Here is a 12365-nt window from a genome sequence, read left to right as displayed (position 1 = left end):
AAAATCATTGACAAGATATTGGTTTAATTAATAAGGAAGATAATTTGGATAAGAAAACGTTAAAGGTGCTGGGAATAATTTGGGATTTGGATAAGGACACATTGAAATTAGATGTACAAGAACTTTTACAACCAGTTGACTGGAAACACGTTACAAAGCGAAAGGTATTACAGATTGTGGCAAAAATTTATGACCCAGTTGAATTCATTGCACCCTTTGTTATCAGAATAAAATTCTTATTACAAGAGTTATGGGAATTGGGTATTGATTGGGACACAATTTTGCCCAGTTATTTGAGTGAAAAATTTAAAACTTGGTACTTTGAAATTGAAGTTATTCTCAACTTGTGTATTCCTAGAAAATACATATTAAATGATGAATGTGTAAATTTCAATAAAATAGAGCTTTTTGTCTTTTGTGACGCCAGCCTCAAGGGATATGGAGCTGTTGCATATTTTCGTGATCCTGATTCTTGCTGTACGTCTTTTGTTCTTTCAAAGAGCCGTGTATCCCCACTTAAAAAATTAACCTTGCCTCGTTTAGAACTTATGGGAGCCATTATTGCCGCAAAAATAGTTAAATATTTAAGGAAATTATTTACAGGGTGATTATAATTAAAGTTTAAGTTTCAAACCGCTATAAAAAAAGAACCACTCATGAAAATGACGTCAAATTTGAAAGGAATGTTATTGAAGAAGGCGGAAAGCGTATGGCAGAAGAAAAAATTTAGTTTCAAAAGTTAGCAACAGATGGCGCTGCAAGCGAAAGAAGACTTAAATTAAAATGTTAGTTAAATTTCAGTGTTATAAAGCCACCAGGTACCAGGCTGTTCCTCATTTCGCGTCTCAGACGTTCGCCATGGGTGTTTCACTGCAGGACCGCGCTCTGCTGGTAAAGCTGTATTACAAGAATGATGATTGTCAAGAGTAGCTCTGCAAAAATTCAGGACACTGAAGGGTATAAAAGAAGGCGTTGGTCCAATGAGTGTCGTAGGTCTAAAGAAAATGATGCAAAAATTCGAAACGACAAGTTCGTTTGATGTGCAATCTGGTAGAGGGAGAAAACGAGTGCATTCGACGGTAGTTGAAGAAGTGGCCACAGCATTACAGGAGGGGTCGGCCGGTGGTGTGCAACCGTGCAGTGCACGAGGAATTGTCCGAACATTGGACAGGCCTATGAGCACAGTGCTGAAAATTGTGCGAAACATTCTGCAATGCTATCCGTACAAAATTGGCCATGTGCAGGAGTTGCTTCCGTCTGACCTGACAGCTAGGGAGACTTTTGCGTTAGAATTCCTGGCTCGCATGGAAGTGGATAATGAATGGCCGTGGAAAATTTTGTGGACAGATGAAGCCCATTTCCATCTGACAGGATACATGAATACCCAGAATTGTCGAATATAGGCAACAGAAAATCCACTGGCAACGCACCCCGTACCACTTCATCCTGAAAGGGTCATGGTATGGTGTGGCTTTACGGCATCATTCATCCTACAACCATATTTTTTCGAGCAAACGGGTGCTTCCGGTCCTGTTCCCGCAACTGTCACTGGTCAGAGGTATGCGTCTCTTTTGTGCAACCACGTGATTCCAGGTCTGCAACAGCATGGATGTGTGGATGAAATCATTTTTATGCAAGATGGCGCTCCTCCGCACATTGCACATCCCGTGAAACAGCTGCTGAGGCGCCATTTCGGAAATGCTCGAATTATCAGCCGTCATTTGCCTACATCCTGGCCATCCCGATCGCCTGATCTTACTCTGTGTGATTTCTGGCTGTGGGAGTATCTGAAGGATGTTGTGTTCCGTGCTCCGATTGCAAATTTAGCGGAATTAAAGGCACGCATTTCGCAACACATTCTGAACATCACCCTGGAGACACTGCGATCCGTTGTGGAACATGCTGTTTGTCACTTTCAACTTGTTGCACACAACGGTGGACACCATATTGAACATGTTTTGCGCCAGTCTCGCGACAGTTCCGAACTTCTTTGATGAATGGTTCTTATGCGGTATGTCGCCGCAAAACTCTTGAAACCGATTTGTCCCTTTCGATGTGATATGTACAGTCATGCAAATAAAATTATTCAACAATTCTAATTTGTCAATGCGTTTTGATGTGTAACTTCCACCTTAGCCATTGTTTTACGAATTTCTCGTTTCTCGTCGTGATTCTGCCGCTTACAGCGCCATCTGTTGCTAACTTTTGAAACTAAAATTTTTCTTCTGCCATATGCTTTCCGCCTTTTTCAATAACATTCCTTTCAAATTTCACATCATTTTCATCAGTGGTTCTTTTTTTATAGCGTTTTGAAACTTAAACTTTAATTATAATCACCCTGTAATATCCAAGAAGATAATGTATTTTGTTTTAGTGACTCTAAAATTGTTCTTCACTGGATCAGGGGTACCGCTGATAAATGGAAACCCTTTGTTGCTAATCGTGTACGGGAAATACAAGATGTTGTATCACCTTCGCAATGGAAATACTGTAAGGGAAATGACAATCCGGCTGACATAGTTTCACGTGGATTAAGAGCTTCTGATCTAGTGGAAAATAAACTTTGGTTCAATGGACCAGTGTGGTTAAAAGAGAAAAATGTACCTTCATCATCTTTTGATCCTTTGATTGAGCCTATGGTAGAAGAGGTACAGGTAGAACAGCGTCAAACTACTGTATATTCTGTTATTAGCCAAGAGGTTGAATTTGAATTGATATCCAGGTTTTCATCCTGGAAAAAACTGAAACGCGTAACTGCATGGTGTTTAAGATTCTGCCACAATATTAAACCTACATCTTTAAAACTCAAGGGTTTTTTAACAGTTCAAGAATTGGATAAGGCAAGCAATTTGATTTTTAAAATCATGCAAAATTCCGAATTTAGAGAAGAAATTAGACTTTTGAAAGCAGGGAAGAAATTGAATCTCAGCAGTAAAATCCTGAAATTAAATCCTTTTCTTTATAGAGAAGAAATCCTTAGAGTCGGTGGTAGACTCTGTAACTCGAATCTTTCAGAAAACACAAAGTATCCAATCATTCTTCCCAAAAGTCACCAAGTTACTGAATTGATAGTCAAACACTTTCACGAAGTGAACCTTCACGGAGGAGCCACATTAACATTATCTGCTCTGCAACAGAAATATTGGATCGTTAATGGCCGAGAAATTGTAAGAAAAATAATTTGGAAATGTATAAAATGTTTTAAAAATCGAACAAGCACATCCAGTCAGATAATGGGCGACCTACCTGCTTCTCGCGTATTGCCGGATAGAACATTCTCGAATACAGGACTAGATTTTGCAGGCCCCTTTTTAATTAAAGCTAGGAAAGGAAGAGGAAGAACGAGATATAAATGTTACGTTTGTCTTTACATATGTTTCACCACAAAGGCCATTCACCTAGAAGTGGTCAGTGATCTAACAACTGAAGCATTCCTAGCATCTCTGAAAAGATTTGTGTCACGCAGAGGAAAACCCAAGAAAATCTTTTCCGATAGAGGAACCAACTTTGTTGGGGCTGATCGAGAATTAAGAAGATACATAGCTACACTTTCCTCTGACGAAGCATTTCAAAACTACCTGAGCGGTGAAAATATTCAATGGATCTTCAATCCTCCTGCTGCCCCTCATTTTGGAGGCCTTTGGGAGGCTGGAGTGAAACAAATGAAGATTCACTTAAAGCAAACTATTGGGACCCAGGTTCTGACATACGAAGAATTTCACACCTTAATTACACAAATCGAGGCGTGTTTGAATTCCAGGCCAATAGTTTCCATCTCATCTGACCCTGAAGATTTTAATCCTTTAACACCTGGACATTTCCTAATTGGAACTACATTAACAGCAATTCCTGAACCTGATTTTACAAATAATAAGCTAACCCCTGCTGAAAGATGGAAATTGACACAGCAAATTTTCCAGAGCTTTTGGGAACGTTGGTCTAGAGATTATCTTTCACAATTACAAGGGCGTACCAAATGGTTGAGGGATAAACCAAATTTAGCCCTCAATGACTTAGTCTTGATAAAGGACGAAAATTTTCCTCTATTAAAGTGGCGACTTGGACGAGTAATTGAACTATATCCTGGTGCTGATGGAAAAGTTCGTGTTGTGAAACTAAAAACTTTATTGGGCGAAATGAAGCGTCCTATACATAAACTTTCCCGCTTACCATTGAGTGAATAAGACTCTAAAAAAAAAAAAAAAAAAGCATTAATTGTATATTCATAATTTGTGTCTTTATTATTATTAATTCAATTATGTTTCACATTCATAGAATGGACCACAGTTGTGGATTATGATAATTTAGCAGTTTCATTATTTTGTTTTCCTTCTAGAGATGTAAGTGTGTTTTAATTTGTAAAATTTTGTGCTAAATTTAATGTTGTTATTCAATTTAAATTTGTCATTATGCATTTTTATTTTATGATATACTGTTGAACTTTTGGAAAACTTGTTTAAATCTAAAATTGAAGATCTTTATAATAATGTTGTAATGAACCAATGTTCATCGGGGCGGAGTATGTTCCGTCTTTTTGGTAGATAGGTGGCGCTCTTGATGCGCGCCGATGAAAAATATAGCACTTGACGCTTGAACATGAAGAATGACGCATGTCATTTTATTTGATGCTTGATTATGTTTCATGGCCGCTATAGGCGGAAGTAATATAAGTAATATAAGTTTATCGTTAATAAATGTTATTTCTATGTTCTGTGAACTCTTGAAATTTTGATTTGAAATTCTAATGCTCTCCCAACCGTGACTCCTGAAACGAAACGATCTTTGAATTTATGACTCATGAAGAAAGACACCACACACACTCTTTTATAATTTTATTTTAGGTCACAATTTTATTATGTAGCCACAGATCAAAATATTCTAAATTGTTGGTTACAATTATTTTTTGTCCTTATTTGTTTGGCATTTTATGCTGTAGACAAGAGGAAAGTAATTAATGTAACTATTCAAAGCATCTAGAGTCATTTTTTTATAAATTACATTATGCATTATTCTTTTAATAAAAATTGCTGACTATGTGCATGTCTAAATTGAAAATCATATTTTATTTTAGTAATGACTGAATTTATGAAATAAGTAGATATGTATGAAATATATGAAAGATTGGAGATGGTTTAAACAGAGTCTGAGAATGAATGGTGAAATTTCATGAAGTGTCTGTAAAGTGTGTATAATGTGAAATGGGTTGAAATTGATTTTATTTAATTGAATCATCCGGAAGATCATGAATAAAATTAACACATTTCTGTCGGTGTACCATTAACAATGCAACATATGTCACAAATAATATTGAGTTTTGGTCCATAGTCTGACAGAAACATCTGCTGTTGTGCGATTCTCACATTAAAGTGGTCAAATTATTTTTTCTGTGCATTGTTAAAGTATTTATCAGAGACCTCATGTTACAAGGTATTTCTCCCACCTTCATAGTGTATTGGTTTGCACTCTGAGCACGTATTCCAGAGGTCTGTGGTTCAATTTCCGATGAGGGCATTGCTCATTTTTCATCAGTCCTGCTTTAAAAATAACTTAATGTCTCTAAGTGGCACCCAAACTAAAAGGGTGGTAGATGATGATTCTTCACACCCAGGATTTGGTGATCCTGGTCCCCTAAAAACCCCAGTCACCCTTTAAAAGGGGAAGTATATAAGGTATTTCTCTCGCCTTCGTAGTGTAGTGGTCAGCATGGTGGGCGCATATTCCAGAAGTCCGTGGTTCGATTCCCGGCGAGGGCATTGTTCATTTTTCATCACTCATGCTTTAAAAATAACCTAATGTCTCTACAATGTAATCCCGTTATTGTTGGACACCTGTGTTTTACCTGTGTATTGTATTGTATTGTACCTGTGTATAGTAAATACTTTACTTCGAAGTATTAACATTAATAAAGTATTTAATGTACTGATAAAATGCAAATTAAATCTCTTGAAAATTATTTGTTTAAAAAAGTTCTTAAATTTTAATATTTTTTTCCGATAAGCAATTGCTACTAAGTCTTTGTTAGTTTTTTCCTTAATCTATATACAGTGCAGATATTGAAGTAACAGTAGATTTTCTGACAGAAATTGACAAGCTTGTTCAGCTCATAGAATCTCCTATATTTACATGTGAGTTTTATAACCTAGTAAAAGATACAGTAATGTTGTGAGTCATGGTAATTAAAGGAGAGAAGTAAATAATTATTAACAAAAAGTAGAAATACATAAATACCAATAAATAATTGCTGTTCTTAACAATGTGAAATGAGGATTCTCACTTACCTAGAAAATTCTGAAATGCTCAGGAAAAATTTTTTAAAAATAAGTCAATACTCTTAAACAATAAAAAGTTAATATTTTAATGAGTGCTTAGCAAATAAAAATTGCCCTTCTTATGAAGAAGGTAAATGAAGAATAACTGTTATCTCTTGTTTTTCTAGCAGAAAATATTTTACTCATCAACTGTCTGTTGAAATTTTTAACTCATTCAAATAGCTCTTTGCACCTTTTTTATCTCTTTAGAAGTGTAATAGCCATCCAAAAATAAATATTGTAATTGAGAAACTGTTATACTGAGTGGTTTTATAATAATTATATTAAAACACTTAAGCACGTAAATTCTGATCCCCTAAGTTTTGTGCTGAAAAACCATATAACTAATATTTATTGTCTATTGTTACTATTATAAATCTTTTAGTAGAATAAATATCTTTCCTCCTAGGCTTTTGAATTGATTTAAGAAATTGATATTTTTTTAAAGCTTCACTATTTTATTGAATGATTTAAACACGTGTATAAATGTTTCTTTTATTTGATCACAATAATAAATAATGTAAATTTTTAATGATATTCTACTGTATTGTAATTTGTAATCAACATATAAAATTATTATATTACTTATTTGATAATTAGTTCATTCTGTTTGGTCATGGAAAATAAGGAAAGTTAAAAGTTCAATTTCAGTAGGAATCTTGTTAGGTCTAATCACTTCAAAAAATTTCATAATAATACCTGTAAATTTTCTTAATAATACTCGGCTATTTATGGCTTTCTTAATAATACTTTTCTATTTATGTCTAGAAACATAAATTGCTAGAAATAACATTTATGTTACTTCTGGCTGTGTGAAGAATACCATAAATTTATCCTCATGTGTACTAAATTACTATAATATTAATTATTGATGAAACTGAATATAATTTCTAAGCCAAGTCAATTGTTGTTTCTGTTTCTGCTATGTGCAACATTTAGTGCATTCTAACTAAATGTTGAGGAAATTGACATTTTAATTGGGAATCTTTTCTTACTGTATACTTGCACTAATACAGTTGGTACCATCATTCTCCAAGTAATAAAATTAATAAAAATTAAGATCATTTTGCTTCATATGATTTACAGTGATATTTTTTTATTTTTCATCCATTATTTAGAACCATAGTCCCAACTTTTTTTTAGGTCACTGCCTCCTTTTTGAGTCTTTTTTGCTAGGCAGTCCAAGTCTGAATAGTGCCTCATGCCCTTGCAACAGTGATATAGTAGATATATGAATATGACCTATAGGTATTGACTGAAAACATATAAACACCTTTAGGTATTTATATATTATGAAAATCATCATATGATATAGTGAATAATAACGACTTTTAGGTATTTATATGTTATAAAAATCATCGTATAATATAGAAGTAGAATAATAATTATTAAGATTTCTCAATAGGAATGATTATGCTCAAATTTCTTCAGTCAATGTTTTTAGAATATTAAATTAATAGTTAATAAGTTCTGATCCTTTGGAATAGTCAAATGAAATTACATGCAACTTGAACCACCTTGGGTGAAGGCTGAGACGTAATTTGGTGTGGTTCTTTAAACATGCATGACTGTAATATTTTATGTAACCAAATAAGTGTGTAAATTTTTGTTTTAAAAATATTTAAATAACCAACTTTTCCAACTGCACTGATTGCTTCTGAATACCTTTTTACTGCTCTGAGCCATTAAAACCCCCAAAATCTTCTTGGAGCCCAGTGGTGGCCATTGGAAATATTATGGTTTAGGTGACAGAAAAATTCTGTAACTCATTGCAGTAATGCAATCTATGAATATATTGTATTTCTATTATTCTTCCATGAATTAATGTTTTTAATTTCATTTGAATAATATTTTAGGATATATTTTATAAATTTTGTACTATCTATTTGCTATTTGATTTTAATAATTCCAAGTTCCTGGTTTTTATTTGTTTAATTTTAGACTAATAAATTTCATGTATTTTACAGATTTAAGGCTTCAGCTTCTTGATGCTCAACAGAACCCGTACTTAGTTAAGAGTTTATATGGCCTTTTAATGTTATTGCCCCAAAGTGAAGCATTCCATACTTTGAGACATAGACTTGCATGTGTTCCTAATGTGCAGCTTATGCCTCCCCAAAAGGCAAAGTAAGAGAATTTTAATTTTTTTTTAATGGTGAATTGTGTGTGTGGGTAACTTCAAAAAGTTTCTAGAATTATTGTCTCTCACATGAAGTATAAATTATCTGTGATGTGTTACTGTAGTTAGCATGCCAAAACAAACTCTTCTTCTGTAACAATAAGATTGGCCTTTTTACCTCCCATCAACCTGTATACATAGGTAAGAGAGGTCGTGTTTTCAGTCCAAAAATCTGATAGTGAGTTTTCTGTGAATAAGTATGCATTAGGGTCCGTACAACATGTGTTTACTATTTTTACAAGCATGTCCGTATGTGTGATGATTTTTTCACCAGATAGTTTTCACTTGAAGCCCATAACAGTTTTGCAACAATTAACATAGCATAACATATTGTTGCATATATATAGAGAGAGAGATAAACCATAACAAATTGTTGCAGTTGAATGAGCATTGTTTACTGATACATAAATATTGCAGAGATGTATGTGTAGATCAAAATGAATTTAGATTTGATGATACTGCAGAAATAACACAGAAGAAAATTAAATTATACTCTTCATTTCAAAGTACTTATTTTAAGTATTAAGCATATTTTTTCCAACTAAACTGCCCAATGAAGTACAATTTTTAATAAAGAAAAACAAAAGCAAACATTTTATTACTTTGATATAAATTTAGAAGAACTACTTTTTGCACATGACCTAGTAAAGTATAATCCAAAATATTGTATTACAAATTATACTATTTATTCGAACAACAAATTAGATTGTTTATAAAATGATCAACCAGAAGTGATACTTCGCTTAAATTGTCGCTATTTGAAAAATGGAAACATGGTACTAACAGAAGGTCATGCTAGGTACATCAAATTTTATTTAAAATGTAGCTCATAGGGTATCATGATTAAACATTGCTACTAAGATGCAGTGTGACCCTATACTTAGTTTACTTGAATATTTCCTCGTCATGGATCCCTCTACTATTTTTAAAGTATGATTTAGAAACTTCATATAAACTTACTTACTGAATTCATGAAAAGGACTCCTGAACAAGAAATCAGTTCTTGAAATTTCTCAGATTGATATTCTTTGCTGATATGTTTCATTATCAGCCTTACAAATTTCCAGCCAAGTCCAATCATCTTCCATTCCTTTTAGATGAAAAGGAAAATCACGTTGATACAGAGTATTAGGGAACCAACTCGTAGAATTTAAATCTCTAGAATAGGGGTGCACAACCTTTTTAGCAGAAGGGCCACTGGATTGCCGAGGGCCAATAGCGTATGCAAAAAAATGGGGGGTCAAGGTAATAAATTGCTTAATTTGATGTTCAGTTGAAAGCTAGTTGTTGATATTCTGAAGACAGTTTGTAAGTACTGGTCTGTCAGTGTATTTCGTAACTTATTTAGGATTCATAAGAAAAAGTTCTTGTTCACATATATAAGTACTACTAAACAGAGTAGCACATCTACTTTCATTATTTTTTAAGCACAAAATTCGGCAAGTTGAGTTTTATAAAAGTCAAACATGTCTAAATCATGTAATCTGGATTTCCATAAGTCAGAAGTTTGTAAATCAGTAAGTTCCATTTGAACATCTTCTGAAGCTTCTTCGACTACAATAGAAAATGGGTCCCCAAACAATTTAAATTTAACCTTATGCAACTCAAAATCTATCAATCACTTTTCAAATGAAGTAAGCAGTACCTTTATTTGATCAGAATACTCCAATTTGTTTGTCAGGAAAATTTCCCTTGAGTTTCTTCAGGTTAGGAAAATTCACAAAATTTTGACAACCAAGCTGCTTTGAGAACAGCTGGAGTTTTAGTTTGAAAGCTGATACTGGTGAACTGGATTTTTCCCATCAATTTTTTGTTTAGATCATTCAGATGGGCTGTGACATCAACTAAAAATGCTAAGTCACACTTAAAAGATGGTTCCTTTAACATCCTAGTTTGCTTGCCTTTTTCATCAAGGAATGCTATTATTTCATCAATCAAATCAGCAAGCCTTTTCAAAACCTCAACATGCCTCAACCACCGTACTGTACTTCAGAGTAATATATGAGATCAGTATATGGTGCATCTGTGGGTTGTAGGATTTCCTTAAATTGCCTGTGGTTTAAAACATGTGAGTGAATAAAATTGATTTTATCACTCACTACCTTCATTAGGCTGTTAAATCCTAGTTCTTTTGCACACAGCTATTCTTGATGTGTGATACAGTGATACTCAAGCAAATCTTTGCCATCCATCATCCAGCTGTTTTCTCAGTAGATTCACCATGCTATTCTGAATTCCAATCATGGCTGGAGCTCCAAAATTATGTGCAGGACACAAATTTAAAATGAAGGATGAAATATCAGCTTAAAAATATTTTTTATAATACAAAATTTGTGTTTTGTACTGAAATTTTGTAGTTGATTTTGTATTGTCATATGTGAGAATAAATGTAAAAGTTTGTTTTAAATTAACAAATTTATCTCATAATCCATTTAAAAATTTACAGTTCTGTTTTAAATATAAAGGGAGTCTAATATATATATATATATATACACATGTAAATTATATATATATATATAACACACACGCACCAAGGGACTGTAATCTCATTTATGCCATTTCAACGTTTCAACAACATAACTAATTTTTTTTTTTTAGATTGACAATGTAGTAATGCTAAATGTAATGCTTTTTTGTTAACTGTAAATTAAAAAATGTACAGTTCTGTTTTAAATATAAAGGGAGTCTAATATATATATATATATATATATATAACGCACACGCATCAAGGGACTGTAATCTCATTTATGCCATTTCAACGTTTCAACAACATGACTAATTTTTTTTTTTTTTAGATTGACAATGTAGTAATGCTAAATGTAATGCTTTTTTGTTAACTGTAAATTAAAAAATGTACAGTTCTGTTTTAAATATAAAGGGAGTCTAATATATATATATATATATACACACCAAGGGACTGTAATCCCATTTATGCCATTTCAGTGTTGGTTAAACAACATAACTAATTTTTTCTTTTTTTTTAGATTGACAATGTGGTAACACTAAATGTAATGCTGCTTTTTTTTTTTTTTTTTTTTTTTTTTTTTAAGTATATTACAGCTTATTTTAAAAACTGGATAGGTTATTTAATATGAAACAAATAATCATTAATTTTAATTCTTTATTTCAGACCAAAGGATGAAAGGAAGCCACCTTCTTTCATTAATTTTGATGAACTTATAAAACATTTTAAAGAAATTCAAGATAGAAGAAGAAAAGAAAAGAAAACTATTCTATGGAAATAGTGTTGATTTATGTACAAATTTCTTCTCCGAATTGATACTTATGAATGACATATTTTAATGCTATTTGTTACATGTATTTAACACACAAGTTATTAAAAAATGAATTATTGTATTATTTTCCCATTTATCAAATATATTGTGATTGAATTGTATTCAGTATCTTCTCTGTTGAATATATTATGAGCTATATTTATGTACTTTTATATGTGAAATTGAAGTATATTATTTTATATTTGTTATATTATTTCTTAATTTATTATGTTTTTCTGTTATGAAATTAAATACATTAATATATTTACAGTTATTGGATATTTTGTATGAACTTTAACGTATTTCCTGTGATAAGAAAACAAAATGTTTAACAACAGGGTGCTTTCCCAAATCTAATCTTTCGTTTTTTTTATGTTGTTAATTATTTTGTAAGTAAATGTAATGTAATAAGCATTATAAAACATGCAGTTTCAACTATTTAAAGTCATTTAAAACTGAAATCAGTTACAGAAATTGGTGTTAAAATGTTGCACCTTTTAAGTGGATGGAAAGATTGAAATTTTGCTGGCACATATATTATTTTGTTTTTAGAACTTTGGAATATAAAATTTACGCTTTGAATATGAAGCTGTATGGATTTTA

General features: G+C 32.4%; 1 protein-coding gene across 1 annotated transcript in view; it reads left to right on the top strand.

Moving 5' to 3' along the window:
* Window positions 1-12032, top strand: part of LOC118186483 (protein VAC14 homolog) — a 52717-nt gene extending 40685 nt beyond the window's left edge. Inside the window, exons 14-16 of the mRNA XM_035356583.2 lie at window positions 6046-6125; window positions 8276-8435; window positions 11618-12032. Coding sequence (XP_035212474.1) covers window positions 6046-6125; window positions 8276-8435; window positions 11618-11732 — 355 coding nt within the window. The 3' untranslated portion in view covers window positions 11733-12032. The remainder of the gene's footprint in view (window positions 1-6045; window positions 6126-8275; window positions 8436-11617) is intronic.
* Window positions 12033-12365: the final 333 nt, after the last annotated feature.

Source organism: Stegodyphus dumicola, chromosome 4 (genome assembly GCF_044657685.1).
Source record: "Stegodyphus dumicola isolate Sdum_Otavi_A_Nest chromosome 4, ASM4465768v1".
Classification (NCBI taxonomy): Eukaryota; Metazoa; Arthropoda; class Arachnida; order Araneae; family Eresidae; genus Stegodyphus; species Stegodyphus dumicola.
Note: the sequence above shows the minus strand (reverse complement) of the source record. Positions and strands in the feature narration are given on the sequence as shown.